The sequence below is a fragment of the Lathamus discolor genome, chromosome 8 (genome assembly GCF_037157495.1).
Source record: "Lathamus discolor isolate bLatDis1 chromosome 8, bLatDis1.hap1, whole genome shotgun sequence".
Lineage (NCBI taxonomy): Eukaryota > Metazoa > Chordata > Aves > Psittaciformes > Psittacidae > Lathamus > Lathamus discolor.
In genome coordinates, this window is record NC_088891.1 from 7,039,238 (window position 1) to 7,058,640 (window position 19,403).

The 19,403-nt window shown below is 43.2% G+C and overlaps 1 protein-coding gene across 1 annotated transcript in view; it reads right to left on the reverse strand.

The window, feature by feature from the left end:
- Window positions 1–1,637: 1,637 nt before the first annotated feature.
- SLCO3A1 (solute carrier organic anion transporter family member 3A1) overlaps window positions 1,638–19,403 on the reverse strand; it is a 144,964-nt gene continuing 127,198 nt past the window's right edge. The window contains exons 8-10 of the mRNA XM_065688412.1: window positions 18,277–18,452; window positions 15,143–15,207; window positions 1,638–10,702 (exon numbers count right to left, since the gene is read on the reverse strand). Coding sequence (XP_065544484.1) covers window positions 10,323–10,702; window positions 15,143–15,207; window positions 18,277–18,452 — 621 coding nt within the window. The 3' untranslated portion in view covers window positions 1,638–10,322. The remainder of the gene's footprint in view (window positions 10,703–15,142; window positions 15,208–18,276; window positions 18,453–19,403) is intronic.

The following is a 19,403-nucleotide window of genomic DNA, read 5'->3' on the forward strand; positions in this document are numbered from 1 at the left end:
AGGAGAAAATGAGTGGAAGAGGAATAAGGGAAGCAGATAAACTTATACTGTTGATGTGACCAACCTGTGAGTCCTTTGTAATTAGAGCAGGGCTCACAGCACAGCCACACACATGGCCCTGATGATAATTACAGAGGGTTGAGCACTGACACATTAACCTCCCAGTCTTGAAACATTAACTTTACTGGGTGTAATATCTTCCAGGTTAATAATCTGCATCCACAACAGAGTCCAGCTCTGTAAATACCCAATTTACTGGGTTCTGTCAGAGGAAGCAGCAGCAAAATGCAAGGTCTAGGAGGGATGAAGGGAAGTTCTGAAGAGTTGAGTGTGGTGCATGCTGGTGCGCACACACATGGAGGGGGACCTGGAAGGAATAGCCAGTGGAGCATGGAGGAGTGATGCCTTCATAGTGACTCTGCACAAGCTCCAACACGGGAAAGTAATAAAATGAAACAAATAGAAGATTCTTCACTGTTGACATTTAGCAAAACATTTCTTTTCAGCCTTCCTCACTCCTTCCTTCTGAACCATTTTTCAAAGCTTCTGTTGTTTGAAAGTGAATTCAAAGCAACAGTGGCGGGATTCAAGCTGTACGCAGTAAAATGGAAGGGTTTTTTCTAACTTTAAATCTTTGTTTTGCCCTCTGCCTTCCAGAAGGGGGAAGTGGAACAGTGAGGCATAAAAAAATGGAACAAACATGGAATAACTGAATATTCAACTCAGTTTGAACGTAATTGCCTCATTTACCATAATTTTGTAGAGGTTTGGGAGAAAATTATTCTTTTCATACAACAGATTTGAAACTTTTAAAAAATAATTGATCGCATAAATGGCTACTTCTATTGTCACCAATGCAGCAGCTAGTACAAGTGGAGATGGGCATCACAACATGCTCACGGATATGCTGCTCTGCTACCGTGACCACATAGCACTGGGTGCTTTGATGATGATGAAGGGAGAAGCCTCTGCCGCTCTCGGAGCAGAAGCAGCTGCAGGGGCTCAGGGTGCTTTGCAGGGCTCAGCCACTTCACTGAGCTGTTGCTATTTTAGCTAAAAGCTCTTTCATTTTCCCCCTCTGCAGCTGAACTGACAAAGAGCGTCAGACACATTCGGCATCAACGAGACATCCAGCGTTTTTCCTAACTGCTCAACTTATGCTCCCTCTGAGCAGATCCTCATTTTAGTCTCTTCTCGGTGTTCAAGCTTCCCCATTCTGCAACCATCAGGATGTCCTCATTCCCCCTCTCCTTCTCTACAACCATTAATTAAGCCTCTTCTTGCACTTAGCAAAAATCTGCCTTACCATCTCTGTCACAACCTCTTCTTCACTGGGACATCTCTTCTGGAGGCACTGCGTATGCACAGGAACACATTCAGCCCCATGTCATTTCCAGCAAGCTTCCAACCTCAACACAGAATCATAGATGGTTTGGGTTGGAAGGGACCTTCAAAGCTTATCTAGTCCAACCCCCCTGCAATTAGTAGGGAAATCTTCAACTAGATCAGGTTGCTCCAAGCACTGAAATTCCAACCCAAACTCTTAACTCTGCTTTTACTGGAATTGAAGAAATTCTGTGAAGACGGAATATCAGCCAAGCTGGGAGAACCAAAGAGATCATCCAGTGAGACAGGAGAAGAATGAAAATAGTGTTTTTAATATCATTTACAGTCAAACTTACAGTATGTATTTCACATCACATATTTCTAAACTGCTCATCTGGAAAATATAAGCTGCAAAAATACAGAACACAGTACTCAAAATATATCGAGCATGTGGCTTCTCTTTCTTTCCCTTTTTTTTTTTTCCTTTTTTTTTTTATATCAATTGTACAGTGAAACTTTTCCTTTTCCAAACCAGGTTTTGGTTTATTTTGGAAGTGCTGCCAAACATCTGCAAAATGACCAGCAGTCAAACCAGCACACTTCAAACACCTTTCTTAGGACCACTTTCCCTTGAGCACTGTAGGAAAAGATGAACCCACAGCCCAAGGCAGAGGCAGAAGCATGTGGGCTCATCCAGGTCCCATACACACTGCTACAGACCATCCGTGGGGATATTCTATGCAAGAAGAACCTTCTTCACATACAACCACCCACAAATGCTGCCCTGCTCGGGTGGCTATGAAGAACAGCAATGGTATAGGGGACAAATATCACTGACGGGTCTGGTACAGAGGCAGGTCGATACTCTTCCAATATTGTGGGCCCTACACAGAGTTCTGTGGGGGAGTTTTGAGACATAGGAGTAACAAACTGCATAGGGTGGTCTTCTCCTCCAACAAGACCATCAGTATGGAAGCACTCTCCCCATACTGATGGAAGATTACAACCACAAACCTGCTTCAAACACTGGCCAGAGCAGTCCTGAGCTGCTGAAGCCTGAAGAAACTCTTACAACAACCCAGTTAAGGAGTTGCATCAGGATTTGGAGGGCACGTGGCAGACCTGCCTCTCTGAAATGTGTTAGTTCTCTTTCTACAGATTATTAGGATGGAGGAGGGAATGGCTTTAAGAACAAAGTAAGTTCCTAATATTCTTATTAGCCAAAAAAACCCAGCCCCTCAAAGTTTGCCAGAGCCACAGAGGGGGCAGCTGACTGAGTTAAAAACAGAACTTCTTTCACACTCTGCTTTGAATTCTGAGCTCTCCTGCTAAGGGATTTCAAGGGTGAGAATAACCAGGTTACACAGGCAAGGCATATACTGCTGATCAGCCTCCGCACCATGAAAACAAGCAAAGAAGCATCAGCCAAACTAGAACTTTGCTTTCCCTCCATCATGAAGGAAGCAAGGCTAGGAAGCACTGTTGCTTCTGCTCACAAACCACTTCATGCCTAGAGCTGCCCCCACTGCCCCTGCTCTGGTTGGTTTTCATATGGTTCTTGTGTCTCATGTACACAGGGCAAAAGGAATTTCACAATAGTCTTATGCAAACATTTCCCTTCTAATGCCATTTATGCATTTCTAGCTCACACAACCCCAAATGTCCCCATGCCTGGAATGTGATATAAGTACATACAGCAGGGAAAAACAGTTTCTGCAGACTTCATTTAACTTGTATCAAAATCCTAATGAACACGTTTATTGTACTTTATTTACATGGTAGTCACGTATAATATAATACAATATAGCGTTCCATTGCAGTGGTAGGCACTATGGGTTTTAAAAGGTCACAGCTCTTCCCCAGCTCCTATTCCCACCCCTTCTCCCTATGGACATGGTACCAAAGTGAAAAAGAGTTCCCAGCGCTGCTGTTTTCCACTGAACCCTGCTCTGAGATGACTCTTCCCAAAAGCAGATATTGGGAGCTGCTTTCATGTGCTAGCATGGAGACTCATGAACTTTGGTGGCCACAGACCACTGGAAACCCTTTGCATTTGTCAGAGACAGATATGTGTAGCCTCATTACCATGCTTTGCACTGAAAACAAATTGAAGGCAATGTGGGGCTGTAGAGAAGCTACAGACCTCTGAGCACAGCTTATAGGCCACCTACAATCAACGGAGCACAGGTTTGGTCCCACTGCATGTAAGACCTTAGGAAAATAGCCGTGAGTCTTCAAGAGAGATCCTCATCCTCCCATCAGGCAGAATGCATCGCGGGTGAAGAACTGGGGTCACTTCTTCCTTTCAAGTTCACACAGTTAAGAGTTGTGAGGCACCAAAAACATTGCACTCAGATGCAGTTTACACCGAGGGGCAAATGCACATCTGTGCGATGCCAGACTGCAAAAGGAAAGGGCTTTGAACGGCTAAGATACGTGGCAGGGAAGACGCCTTCTGCTGTCCTATCAGCTGGTAATTCAATGGGAAGAACTAAGATTTGCTAGGCCATATGCAACTCTGATTCCCGAGAGGTTTCTGCTTCCAATCTAAGAGCTGTGCAAACACTGCAAATAAAATTCGCACCACCTGCTTCACCTTAGTACCAATTTGGTTTTGTCTGGGTTCATCCCCTTCTCGTGTTTGCTCTCAGTAATTACTCAAATGAATGCATTAACTGGTGTGAACATTGGGAGAAGCAGAGAATTTCAAGCATCTATGAGGGGATGTTTGTGGAAAGAGGATTGCGAGTTGGAAGCCAGCACTTTGGTTGTCCTGGCGCACTGTATGTCCAGTGGTGCTGTGCCCACTGGCATTGAGCAAGGACCCTCTTATTCATCTCCTAATCACAGTTTTGAACTAAACATTTGCACAGATGGGAAAATTCCAGCCTAAGGAATTCAGGGAGCAGAAATATCCCCCAGGATACCAATGTCCAGCCAGAACAAACCAAGGTGTGTGAATTATAAGGAAGCTTTTCCAAACTCCTCCAGACCACAGATGATGTGCAAGAATGACCTTGCAAATCCACTGGAGGCATTTCCTTGGTTTTCTCAGCCATTCACAAGGAAGAAATAAGAAGGAAAATTCACTTGCGAAGTTGCTGTAAATTATTTGTTGAGTTGGACTTGACAAGTTTCTTATTGCTTTCTGCCATCTGCAGATACCAACTTCATGCGGAAGAAGCCCAGCACTACAAAGTGTCAGGGTATGGCTAATCTTTTCCTTCCCAGGGTGAGACAGTCAGCTCTGCTGCACTTAATCTGAATAAAGTGGGGGATATTTCACAAATTCCTAGTACCCTGAAGAGCCCATCCCTGGAGTCATGCCGTTCATCAAACAAATAGAGACTGAAGCAATTGAAATGGCACATACACGACACGCGTCCTACAGTCCCATTCTTGCAGCCATCTAAATGGATTCAACTGTCCATGTGGCTTCTTCTGAATTCACCGTGTCCTTTTGGGACTGAGGGATGCTCAGAGCCAAGCAGCTGTGGCAAGACAGAAGCTGGCAGAAAAGCAGTCCATGTTCACATTCTGCCAAAGAAAACACCAGTATTGCTTCTGAGTAGACAGAGGCTTCTTCTGCTCCACTGGATTCAGGGAGCCCAAAATGGCCAAAGATTTTACTTGACATCACTAGTTAATAAAGAAGTACCTAATGTCTAAGAACTGCTGAAAGGCCATTTTTCAGCAAAGCAATTGTATTAAGACTCAGATTGGCTAGAAATGTCAATGGAATGATAGAAAGCATCATTTGCAGCCTAGAAGTAATAGACTCAGTGTCTAAAAGCAGAACAAACTATAATATTTTGAGCATATGTAATACTAAGGGAGACCTGCTGGCATCCCTTAGGCAGCAAATTTAAATGCCACTCAGCAACTCTGAACACCTTGTGTTGACTTGGTAGAGTTGAGCTGTGCTTTGCCACTGGGGGAAAGAACTGTATCTGGAGAAAGGAAGCTGATGGTCAGTGTGGAAGTAATGCCCACAAACCGTGGGTCTGAGGGAGGAAGGGCAGGTAGGTCTATCCAGGAGCATGGAAGGGCGGCTAATCCCTTCAGGGTCTCAGCTACAATGTCCTGTTTTTTCCTTTCCTCCTTGGATCAACCTCAACCACCAGATAACAGAAGCTGAGCCTGTCTCATACCAAAGGCTCCCATCACGCGATTGCCCATCTTAAACCACTCTCTGTGTTCACACCAGTTCTGTCTGGGCTGCCTGTCCCTGGTATTGCTGCCAACAAAAAAAGGTGAGTCACAGCAACAGCATGGGAGCAGGTGAACTCAGATGTAGGTAAGAAAAGCAAAAAGTCCTAATGCAAATAGCAACAGGTCAGTGTTCTTGCTTGTATTCTGGGGTGCTCTGCCCTATGCACAGAAAGCCTCTGCAGGCATTAATCAGATCTACAGAGAGAACATCAACAAACCTGCTTCTGTCTGCAAAGACAGCTCGTGTGAAATTAGGGAGATAGATGAGCATGGCAGAGTGGGAATAAGTCTGGAAACCCTTGTGAATGAAGGAACAAAGCTGCTACCTCGTCGGTCCAGTGAAGCATTTGTGTACGTCTTTAGTACTGACAGTTCCTCATGTCACCTGCCAAGAATAAAACAAACATCACAGCAGCATTGTCCATGTCTAAGAAAATACTGATCCCAACACATCCAGCTGTGGGAAACTCGTGTGGTAGCAACAGCCGGGGCATGCGTGGGGGCTAAAGCTTCCTAGTGCTGGTAGCCTCCAGGTTGCCTTGGGTTTGCTGTGGAGTGAAACTGCTGGTTATGAGATGGAGTTGCTTTTCTGTCTCCCAGGACCTCATTTACTGGAAAAATATGTGCCTGACTGAGACACAAAGGTAAACCTGAAGTACATCACCTCCAACAGCAATGTGATGAACATAAAACTCTGCTGGAGATAGGAGGGAATCCAAATTGTGCCAATTTCCTTAATTTTTATTTCCAAGAAAAAAAAAAGCCAACACATTTCAGCCATTTGGAAATACTCCAATCGCTTTCCAAATGTCTGCTGATCATCAGTTCAATTCTGAAGCATTCTGAAATATAACTAACTCAGCTAACTGAAGCTAATCCCTCTCTATTTTTCCCTTTCCACCTTCCTAGCAACTTGAGGCCCAACTGAGATTAAAAGTAGCAGCACTGAACAGTTCAGTGCCTCTTGCAGGGGTATGGCAGTGTGAGGCCCTTATTAGATGAATTCTTAAGGAATGGAAGTTTTGTCTAGATTATTCAAGCAATGGCCTTTTTTGTCCCACTATACATCCAAGATGTGCTGGGCAAAGTCAGAAAAAGGTATGATTTCAGTGTGTATAAAAAGAAGGTTCTGAAAATGCATCTCTTTGTTAACAAGGATGCAAAAAAACTGATTCTAATGTCATCTGCACCAGTTTTAGATTGGGGTCCCCTTTTGATTCCACTGGGGCTACGCCAAGGTGGTATTTGTGCAAGGCAAAGAAAACCCCAACTTGAAGTCATGCAAGGCAACTGGACAATCCCATAGAGACTGCTAAATGTCAAGTAGTTTATTTTTTCAATCATGCTATTCCTTAGCAGACAGCCATGCAGGGAACACAGTGCTTGGAAATGTCAAAATAACATTTCAGCACAGACAGCTCTCAACAAAACTCTGAATTTCAATGCCCCTGAATAGGGAGAAGAAAAAATTCCCAGCACTGGATGTGGACTGCACAGCTCAGATCATGCCCCTGTTTCTGTTCCCAGGAATGGGCATTTTTCTAACTCTATCCTTGACCTTAAGTTAAGGTTAAGGCAGTTGCGGGATGGAAGTGAAGTGCTGACAGGCAAAGGCCCGTTCAGCAATTTGGGAAGCTGGAGGATGTCTGAGACTTATTCTATAACAAAATTGGTTCTGAGGATCTACTGTTGTTATTCCGTAACAAAAAACGTGTTGCAGACAACGGCTTGTGGGCTTGAAATCAGGAAAAAACAAGCAGCCCGCTGGGATGGATGGATGAAGGTTTTGGTCTGTCTGTTTTCTTTAAACTAAAGCTGTGATCTTGAATCTGTACCAAAGCACTGACAGTAAAGCCCTTCCTGAAGCAGGCTTCTGATACGTCCTTAAGATAAAAAACCAAAGAGTGGGATGGGGAGAGAGCTCTTCAAGATTTGCATTATCAAAAGAAATAAAACAAAAATCATGCAGGAATTTGAAGTTGCAGCTTAAAAATAGTATCAGTAACCCCATTCAACTGCATCTCCCATGCGTGCTAAGAGAAAAGATTAAATGAAAAAAATAAATATAAATAAAAATGAAAACATTATGTGCCCTGGAATCCTATTTCTATAACTCCAGTCAAGGAGGACTTTTGACTGTACTGACAAATCGCAGCTCTTGAGCATTGGGAGTTTGTTTTGCATCATGTCAGCATGCTGTTCTCCTTCACCTTGGAATTTTAGAGGGGAAAAAAACCCTGAAACTGTGAAAGGGGTTATAGAATTTCAAGCAATCAGGCTTTTAGAAAGGCTCTGTTCTCTGACATTTGTGTTTGAGTCTGAATGTGTGTGTATAGTATAAAATGATGAGCTAACATTTGAAAAGACAGCAGTCTGAGTAATAAATTTCCAGAACAAAAAGAACTGTACATAACGATTTCAAAGGCTTACACTTGACAATTATATATATTTTATGAGACAGTTATGCACTCTGTGCCTTTCGTAAATTCATTGTTTTATGGATGAAGTATCTCTATTTTAGCAGACAGGTTATACTAAACTAATCTAATGGTCTAAAAAGCATCATTTACCACCCAGCATAACAATGGCACTGCATAGCTTAATAACTTTACTTATAGTCCTTCATTAATCAAGTGATTCTTAACATGGCTGAAAACCAAGACTCAAATATCTGCAGTTACAATATTTGTCAAGTATTTGGCACAGTGGAGTTTATTTGATGCACCCCTTTTTTTTGCTCTTGCTGTTGCTGAACATACAATGCTGTGCATAAACTACAAACATACATGTAAAGTCAGTCAAGTGGAAGCAGTTTGATAGCCCACACCCATGTTTCAATCCCTAGATAAGAGCTAAGTCTGCTAAAAAGGTGTTGAACATGAGTGGGAAGTTAATAACCATCTGTAATTGTGCCAACTCTGGGGTGTCCATTGCCAGCAATGGACAAGGACTTGGGGAAGATCAGCCCCTCCACCAGATGCATGGAAGTGATGCCCAGCATTTGGTTCACCAAACATCTGTAAGTTCACAACAGCTTCAAAATACAAATGAAAATGGAGCTTTTTGATGATGATGCTAACCCTTAAAACCCTTCTGACATTTAGTCCATTGGAAATGAGTCTGGTTCCTAGGGAAAACTCACCAAACACAATGAATTTGTATTGCTTCCCAGCAGGAATGTTTTGGAAAAAAAAAGAAACGCATGCAAAATAAGCCTGACCACACGCTTCTTGAGATCAGATGAAAGCCTCCCCTTGATTTTTGCAAGCTTATGTGAGACTGCATTGCAAAAGCAAAGCCAAATCTCCTCCTGCATGGGTGCCTCTTAAGAATCTCAATGAGAATTTCAGAGGTGCGCAATGCTGGCCAGCCTCTGCTCCCATAACCCCGCCTTCCATAGGAACCCTATGTACACAGCTAATGGCAAAATGTGGCCTCCAGGAGGGGAGATTATTCCACCTTCTTCACGTGGCTTTCACTGAAGTCAGTGGAATTTCTCAGGTGAAAAAACCAGTTGTGAGGGTTGCAGGATTAAGGTCAGTATTCCTTTCATCTTGTACACACACTCACACACACACACACACACACACACACACTTACTTTAAAGAAAACATCCACCACACGATTTCTAGATTGCAAATTATATATATAGATCTTTAAAAACTGGAGAGAATATAAACAGCCTCTCCACACATATATATGTATTCACTGAGTCACATAGAACATGAAAAAAACCCTATATTATGTAAATCATCATATTATCTATAATTCTCCAACTGACAATTGATTTTATAGAGACACAGTGTATTTGTTCTCGTTTTTAAAAACATATTATGTCTCTTCATTGGCTTGGTAGCATATTAGAATGAAGGCGTATGGATAAAAAACGCGGAGGGTTAAACAAATCCCTTGAGTCACTTCATGTTTGCGTGAATTACAACGGGATCCTTCCCCAAAGTAGCATAAATAAATCCTCCCTATGGAAAAGTGTCAGCGATTTAAGGGTTAACATAGATTGGAAAATAACTTTTTAAAACCCCATCTTATTAGAGGACTGCACAGCCAAGTATTTGGAATTCACCCCCTTTAAAAATGACAGCACGTTTGGCAAGTGTGAGCAAACGTCTTGAACTTTACTGAGTTTGAGAGATGTAAGCAGAGCTATTCACAGACAACCACAAAGCTGCAATCTGTGAATAAGCCTCTCCTGGAAGGACTCGGATACCTCTGACAGCACTGCTCGGCACCGGGAAGGATTCCAGCAGCTTTCAAGGTATTTATCGCGGACTCATGGCTGGTGACAGAGTGTGACTCGTGGAATGGCTCCAGCACTGCTCCCTCTGCCATCACAGAGCTCAGACCAGCCAACCCTTCAGCCCACACTGTGGGGCTTCACATACCCTCGGACCACACTTGCAACCACAACACCTATTCCGGCATTGCCACCTTGCTTTCTCTATGCCTCATCCCCAAGCCTGTTCATTTGCTGAGCTCTCCAATGAACCTCCGCAGGTGCTCTTCTTGGAAGCTCATACTGTCATCAAAGGGGCTGGTATCCAGCCACAGCAGCTCCCTGCTTTCTCTATCACCCCGCAGGATGTCACAAGTGATCCCATTAAAAGATGCTGTTCTCAAGAATCCTGGCTGGGTCTGACTTTGAGAAAAAGACAAAAGTTTCCTGTGTTGCTGTTGTTTTGCAGTTGTGTTTCTTCATTCGTGCTCTCTTCTTGTTTTTATTAAAAAGGACCCTTGTGTTATTAATATAGTTCACCCCTCCACAGTCACTATAAAACAGACTCCATATTTTCACACCACTCATGGTCTTCAAGGTTATAGATAAATTTTGTCCTATGTGATTGTTTTTGGGGCACCGAGTCCCGCCCCAGATTGTCTAGGGTGAGAGTAGAGGCAAAGAACTCACTAGTGCTGAGCCCACCTTCATGGTTCTTGATGTATCTTTTATAGTTTTTCCTCAAGCACTGCCAGGTGGTGGTATATAAGATGAATGCAAAAGACTTCAGGGCTATAGCAATACTAACATACAGGTATCTATAGACCACATTGTCGTATAGCGCGCAGGCTCCTTGCTCGCCACAGAACGTGCTCCAAAACAGACATGTGGAGTCAATTCCAGCCCCAAAGATGAGCGGAGGTGGGATAAAACCTGTCAAAATAAGAGAGACAAATCATGCTTTTATGATCCTTATGATAGAAAGAGTGAGGACGTGATTGCAGTGAATGGAAAGAGAGGATACTTTATCAAGGTTAATGGTCCCAGCTGCAGCCTGTAATTCTAATTTCTGAAGTTCTAAATCAACTTAAACAAAGTCTGTGGATGAGTTTTTAGCTTGTGCTCAATGTCTAGGGAAGAGATTCCTGCTGATATCAACATGCAGGAAGGATTTTACTCAAGTTTAAGTGTCTTTTATTAAGCTTCTCATTTGCCTAATGAGACTGAGTGGAGGGGTAAATGAAAGAGGAGGAGGAGGACAGCCTTACAGCTTGCTCTCTGTTTAGAGACTGGTAATTCTGCACTTCAGGGTTTCCACCTGAAGGACGTCACAGCACTCCAGTTCAGAGCCTGAAATTGGCTGGGGCACTGAGATCTGGTTTTGGACCTTTCCCTAACACAGCAGAAGGTTTTCTTTGGGCCTAAGGAAAAGAAACAGTGCCCTCTAATAGATGCCAAAGATTAAATCTGAAAAGAAAGGAAAATTTCAGTGCACCATCAAATGAAATATCACAGCAGGATTCTCCCACAGCCACCTCAGCTAACTACTGATGAGTGTTTCTCAATCCTAGTTTGCAGCAGAGCGGCAATCTTAGAGCAGAATAATCACTCCAATCTCATTTAACTAATAAAGGCAATGTTTTTCCTCTCTACTTTTCCCCATCCCACAGGGACATGGTAGAGGCCTCTGTTTCCCATTACCCTGACAGTGGTTAGGACAGCCACGTTCGCAGCCAGCACACACGCTCCAAGTGTGAAGCACTTGGAAGAAGATGTTCTATGTTCTACATAATGTAAACCATTTCTCTTTCTTCTGCTATATTTACAGGGAAGGCTGGAAGCAGATAAACCCTGGGAAGAACCCTGATTGATAAAATCACTTCTGTGGGTTAATACAGCAGCAAAAGAGAGCATCATATCTACTGAAATCCAACAGCAGGTAGGCACAACATACCCTCGACAATATCACTGCATCTGTAGGTGCTGTGATGCCTGAGACTCTATAAATAAATGTGTAGACAGCCACAAGCACTGCAGTTTCTAGACAGAAAAGTGTTTAATCTTGGATCCAGTTTCATCATTAACCTGGATTTCCAGGCTTAGAAAAGATACCTTCCCTTCAGCTTGTCATGAACAGTAGTGACATTCATGACATGTATCCTAAGACTACAAATAAATTGGTTGTCTTGACTGTTCCCTTCTGAACTGAGATCTCTTGATCTTATTGTATTGGTGACAAACTCTGCAGATTTTGTTTGATCTTCCTTTATGTTAATAGACGTAGGAGTTAAAAAAGGCTATGTGGGCTTTTGGTACTCATTTTAACCAATCATTAATAGCACAAATGTAGTAAATAAAAACAGATGATACAAAAGCAAGACGATTTTTTTTTTTTTTTTGTCAGAAACACCAGTTCCAGTCATCACATCCAAGATCTGGAAATGCTCTGGAGAAAAACATCAGTGTCAGTTCTCCATTCATCACTTCAATGACTGGAAATTCCTGACTGGGCTGGTTCTGCTTCTTGGTTAAAAGAAGGGTTTCTTTGTTAAAACCTGGGGACAGCCACACATTCAATCTGGTATTTAGAAATTCAGCTGGGCTCCTGCTAGGAACAAGCAAAGAGCCTGTGTTACTGAATGCAGTTTGTGTACCTAGTGCTGCACTGGTGCTGGATGCCACCTCAGGGATCCTATCCAGATGTGGCAGTGACGGAGGAGGCAGCAGCCACATGCTTTGTGGACTAAGAGAAAACTGCATTTGGATCATAATTTTGAGGTATGAGCTCCTATTTGTTAACATGCAGAGAGATGTTGATACAAAGCTTTGGAGATGTGAACTTCAGAGAGAGCTATCATCCCCATCTGCTGGCTTCAGCTGGCTTTCCAGGTTGGCAAGATAATTTGGCCTTGAAATTGCTCCTCATTAAGACCTGAGGAAGGATCTGTTTTCACTGAACTCTAAAGCTACTCCTGTGTGAATGCAGGCATGGATGTGGAAAATACATGAAAAGCCCCTAGCAAACAGTGTTTTAGGCCATTTTTACCAAAAGGACAAGAGGCTCGCAGGAGTGACTTGGTGCCAGGACCCTCTGAGAGGAGCTGAGGGGTTGCACTGCAGACTGGAAAGTCCTTCTGAGAGCAAAACACTGTTGTTTTGTCATGTTGGAAGAAGAGAGGCAAACAATATAGGCTTGTAGAAAAACCAAAAGGAAGTGCCCTGGTAAGCAGAGGCTGTGTTAGGATGAATGGTGAACACCATCCAGCAAGGATTCAAGTCTTACTAATCTAAAACTCTTTGCCATTTCAACATTTCCATTCCAAACCTTTGGCTCCAATGGCATTGCTTTACTCTATTCCCTGAGAAACTGCAGAAACACTTTTATATGAAGACACTATTATGCTGCCCTCTCACAGTAGAATTCCCATGCAATAAGAAAATACATCCAGGAGGATACAGGGAGAATTCAGTCATGTTTCATGTTATTATAGTGAATATTAAAGAGATTCAATCATGTTTTACCCCTTACTGCAAAGTGTTGCAAAAATTTCTGCTGTATATATATATATATTTCATTGCAGAAACTGTAGGGCTGTTTAAAAAAGCTGTTTCTGTCTTACTGAAACCTATTAGCTGCAATTGCACCTCCGGGTCTCATACCTCCTATATTTAATACTCTCCTTTGGTTCAAGAAGCAGCTATTATCACTGTCTTCTTAAGTCAAAGCTTAAAGGTGAACTGAAAAGCTTTTAAAATAAATCAGTGAAGCTATTCTTGAACCTCAGGTTGTTAAGGGCAAGATTTGGATATCTATGCTCATATTGAAAAGTACCTTTCTTTTCATTTTCTGTGGGTTTTATCTATATTGCTGCTATTCTTCAGGATGCATTGTCTTATTTCACGGGAGTTACTTAGTGACAGAGCAACATATAAAGATTGGAGTTTAAATTCTTACTATGGCTTCTTTATTGGAAGAAAACAAAATATCTATTCAACTTGTACATGCCTGAGCCTGGGTTTAGAGGAATTCAGGATGCTGCTGCCTTAGGAGGGTTCTCTCTTTTGAAAGGAAAAGAGAAGAGAGAAAATCTACCCCCTTAAGTACTTTCCCCCTTGGAAACAACAGCCCGCAGCCATCCTCCTTGCGCATGTGCCTGCTGACACCCCACATTCAATCACAGAGAACTGAAGACAGGCCAAAACCCAAGAGCAGCACCAGCAGCTAAAGAAAATGCTGTCTTTACAAGGCTTGAACCAGAGCTGACCCAAGTCAACCCAGAAGCTTTGCTTTAAGTTATCTGAGCTCTGGGTAAGATTACTTGATGGAACGTTATCTGTGACTGCAGCTACTTCACCAAAAGCAATGAAGATCTAATTGGTTTTATCATAAACTGGTCTGGGACCATCATTTCCCTTTCAGCTAATGGGGAATAAAGTGTTACAAAAAGGAAGTAAATAAATGAGGTCACTTATTCGCAATGTATGGTACTGCTGGATTTTTGGTCCTGTACTTTCTAATGTCTTGCTGTAACCTAAAAGATGGCACTTGACTCTCCAGCTCATTTCTTTGAGACTGGGAAGGGCCATACAGGGCAGGTACTGCCTGTGTCCCACGTGAAAAAAGTAAATCCCATCCCTTAACACGCAAAAAACTCCATGCATGACATGAACACACAGATGGATCAGAGGATTCTGCTCTGAATCACTGAGATTAAGATGCTAAACTATAGGAGCTTTAAAACAGGAGCCATCTCTTCAAAAGCGGAAAAAAATCCACCCAGAAGCAAGCAGCAGGCAAACATCATTGTGTTCCTTTTCATACATGAGAAGCACATACTGGTCCAAAGGAAGAGTCATATGCATTTTAATGGGATATTAACCCACAGGAGAATACAAGGACTCAGCCTTTCTTATTTTACTGTTTTCCTTGCTGAGAGACCTGAAGGAAGGGGCAAACATACCATGTGACAACACACCATGTAACACCAGTCCTGTCCCTCAAAGGAGGATGAAAATACATATCCCTCTACTTCAGCAAATGCAATGCAGCAGTAATTCTGCAAGCTGCTGACATGTTAATAACAGCTATAGAAGAGTAACTGGTTGCGTGGGACCATGGCAGAAACGGTAATTTCTCATTCAATACTGCATTTTCTTCCATTAACACAATTCGAATGGCAGGAAAAGTGCCTTCAGGAGCCCTGATGCCATATCCTTCACAGGGAGGCCTCAGACCCCGTTGTGTCAGACAGCACTCATGTCAACCACAGCACTGCATGGCACAGAAATCCATTTTAAAATCCATGTTAAAAATACCACTTTCTGTGAGAAAGGAAAGGAAGGGAGAGAAGGACACGAAATGTTTGCACGTACCTAGCAAACGGAGAAGCAGGAAAAGCACCCCCAAAGCGTAAGACTTGAGTTCGGGGCTCACAGTTCTGTAGGGAGAAGGGAGGGAGAGAGTGAAATTGATTCTTCGTGTTCCGCTTTGATTAACACACCCCATGGCCATTCTGAGCTGTCAGCCAGGATGCCACCACCACCTCTTCAAAAAGTTATTAAAGGGGGTTTTCTTCTCCCTTCGCCTGAACTGCCTACAGCCCCCAAAGTAATTGCATCAGTGATAAGTTCAGGCATTTAGCTAAGTCATTAATAACAACAGCTAATCTTGTCGTCAGCTGGGGAAAAATGAAATTCCCATCCCAGTAAATGACCATTTACAAGATCCCCATCATGCGTTCAAGGCTTAAGATGTTGAGAACTGAAGGGAGAGGATGCTTTTTGCTCTGAAACTTTACAGAGTACTGGGAACAATAGAAGGAAGGGAGGATGATGGACCAAAATGTTCCGTCAGCTGTTAAATCAAGCCTCCCAATGAGGAAATGCTCAAGACTAGTTCTCATGGGTGTGAGTTTAGCATGCAAATGTTTTTTATGCTGGGAAGACAACAGTTGTTCTGCCTTTTGCTATGAACAGAACCCACTCTGTCACATTAGTGTTATCCTTCAAAGGTGCTTTAAAAAATAATTCATGGCTTTCTAATTTGCTTAGCTCAAGGATGTTACTGGCTAAAGTCATCCTCTTGGGGCAGGCTCAGCAAAGCCTTTGGAATTTCAGAAATCATTAATTTGTTCTTAAGTCTTATAATAGCATTTTATTTCCCACAGTACATAAAGGATGGGAAAGCAGGACAGCGATCCCCATATGAATAGATTCATCACACGGGGGATCTTTAAAGGCCTGAGCTGCCTCTTCCATTAGCTGGTTACAGAGGTCCTCAGGAAGCACGGCTAGTGGCATCCATAGTGGCAGCGATGGTCTTCTGTATGAATACAGATAATACCAATAAACCAGCCAGAAACAGCATGTGGTTTTAAGAGAAGACCATTCTTATTCCTGCCCTCATCTCACACGTTACACAAGCCACCCAGCACCACACCATGACTCCTGCATGAAGCCTCTGACCTCTGGGTGAAATTTCAGCACAGTTTTCAGGCAGAAGCCCAGGCTCAATAGAAAGCCTTGGAAAAATGTTCCAGTGGTCAATGGCTTGGCTCAAACAGGATTCTACAGTTGGGTGGGAAATGAAGGAAAAAAGAGTATTCAAGTTTATTTTATGGAAAGAACTAGATTGTCATGTGAAATATTCACAGTGGATTTTTAATCAGTGGTGGTGTCCTTTCATCCACTCTTTGTACTTAAGACCAAAGTCAATCTCCATACCTTAAGCCAGAGTAGAAGTTGCCACTTGTCGACATGTCCTTTCCTCACTGACTACAGCACTGAATAAATGACTTGCTGAGACATCTAATTTGTAGACACTGAAAGTCATTTTTAAAGTAACCATAGGAACTGCTGATGACACTTGTCACTGCAACTGACACTGGGGACATGCTCATATGCCAGAGCTTTCTTTTACCAATTCAAGACGGCAGTTGCAAGAAAGCATGAGGTCATATATGGTGAAGAGCTCTTCCCTGTGTATTTTAGTAGCTCTCAGAGATTCTGAGGGCAGTGGAGCAATTTGGATGTGTGAATTGTTTATCCCCTACAGCTGTGAGCTGAACGTTGTTAATATTCCCTCTGCTTTTCTTATTCCCTTGTATTCTTCTTTCTGGCTGGTGACTGGCTTATCTCATTTGAAGCTGACATGAAAACGTCTCCATGCAGGATCCTACAGGTGCCGGCAGCTCCCTTGAACAAAGAACTCTTCAAACTTCAAATTACTTTTGCCACAATATTTATCATGAGAAATTTGATTTCCCTTTAGCTACTGTAGATGCAAAGAGAGAAACGAACTAGGAGGTGGAATATCTTTTTGTATCCTGCAGGTAGACATGCCCTCACAGAGCTGTTCTGTCCAAGATCCACTCAAGAGTGTGTTTCTAATACAGACCTTATTGATTTAATTTTATTGGAATTTTCCAGGCAGCAGAATGGATCTGCTATATATGCCTCTGGTTATTATTCTCAGTAAGTGACAGTCTGGACAGACAAGTAATGCTGGATAAATGTGGGCTTAGATATGTATATATATCATAAGGTGAAGTGTGCCATGTGTCTGGGAATAACACAAGGTCAATTATTAGAGCAAGCTACTTTTGCCTACCTATTCATATTGGATCAACTCAGAGATGTCCTTCAGACTTTCACAAGTTCCTTCTGTTCTTGGACTTGGGCCAGGGTTAGAGAAGTTAAACTCTAGCCAGGGAGGGTATTGACCAAAGCTAGATTTGGCCACAGCCTTTCATTTTTCCAAGGTTTCTATGACCTCTAGACCATCTCTAAATGCATCTCATCAAGCCATTATGCGTTGATCACATGGGGTGCCCCTTCCCTGATGCAGTTGTAATGTCCTTACTACCTGGATTGAAAATTGCACATCTGTGTTTCCCTTCCCATGCTAATCGCAGCCTTGGTAAGAACAAGCCTGCCACCTTTCTGTGCAGCATCTCTGCAGGGATCTTCTGTTTGCAAGCCCAGTCTTTCAGCCCTCCCATTTTACCAAAGTTGTACCAAGCAATTCCTGTATTCTCTCTGTCAGGTCTGTACTGTAACCTGGTGGGGCCATGCCATGGACAAAACCAGGTGCCACCAAGTGAAACAATGGCTTAGAGAGAAAATGATTTAATTAACACTTGAAAGAATGGAGCTGAAATTCAGGAGGACTGCTCAGGCTTTACCCAACTCCCACCTGCAGGTAAAGGCAGTAAAGTAGGAGAAAGCCTATGCCCATAGCTCCTTTTGAAAATACAGGCAGCACTTTAAAGGTGTCTTCCCAGGGAATGCTTAGTTAAAGGAGGATTTCCTGATGGCTTGAGTGGAGGTTCAGCCCAAACTCCTGAATCTGGGGACAGTCAGCGCAGCCTGAAAGGCAGACTCCAGGAGCTGTGTGGGACTCCCAGCTCCTTGCAGCTCCCAGCAGCATCCCATGGTCCCCCCAGCCCTGTTCTCACCCCAAGAGCAGCCCTATCAGAGTCATGGGCTCTTCCCCGTTGCGGTCCTACCTGATGAGTATGATGACTGACGGTGTCTGTGCCATGGCCCCGATCATGCTGCACACACACATCACACAGAGGAATGTCAGGAAGGCCTCTTCACAGCCGGGACTGGGGCATTTGCCAGGAACGACAGTGGCATTTTCAGCAGGGACCGAGGTGAGGCATGAACAGCCACTGAGGTTCTGCAAAGGAGCACAGGGGTTCAGCATGAGGGAGAGCCATGGTCCCCAGCCCCTGCCCTGCTCTGTTGGCAACAGCAACTCTGAATCCTCTAATGGTCAATTAAGTAACTCCTAAGTGCTTGTTTGACGGGGGTTTGGAGATAATTTCAGAAGCCCATCAGCTCTGATGCATGCTACCAGCAAAGGAAAGCTGTCCCTTGGCTTGTTTCTTTTCTTCTGCTCCTTTCAAGTCTCTCCCATAAATGTCACTGCAACAAAATTATTACCACGTTATACCTCTTTGGAGGAGAATAAAGAAACGATCTGTGTCCCTGCGACAAGGAAGGTCCCCAAATGATGGTTCTAATTACTTTCTTATTTACCTCCATCCTCTTGGCTGTTGCAATTAAACTGGAGTACATTAAAAGCAGGTAAATCTGCAGCCTTGTTCTTGGCTGTGTGTTTGGTGCCTGCTTCCAGCACCCTGAATCCTGGGAAGTAGCCGCTCACGATGGGTGGCTGTGGCTCACCAAGAGCTGAACTATCACAGCTTGATGGCACAGACACTGATGGACTCAAGCGCTACTAAATGACATCTGGTTCAGAGGGATTTGTGTTGAGCTAAAAGCTGAAGTCAGGCAAGATAAACTTTATCAATCTGTGATCAGAAGGAGGGTGAAATGACTGCATTTTGCTTTCATCTCTCCAGTATGTGCAGGGTGTGAAAAGAAGCTTTGTTTGCCAGTCACAGATTTAGGGAATTCTCTTTTTTTGGTCTTATTTTCCACTTGCCCTCCTGAATTTCTGAGTGTGGGATGTCAGCACAATTAAGGCACACAATACTACTAAGAAATCCCTTAATGAATACAGAATGAAAGGATCATAAATGATTCATGGCTTGTCTTCATCAGCCCACTGGGTTTGCAGGTCACATGTTTGTAAGAGGAGTAATGCCACAAAATAAAACGTTGA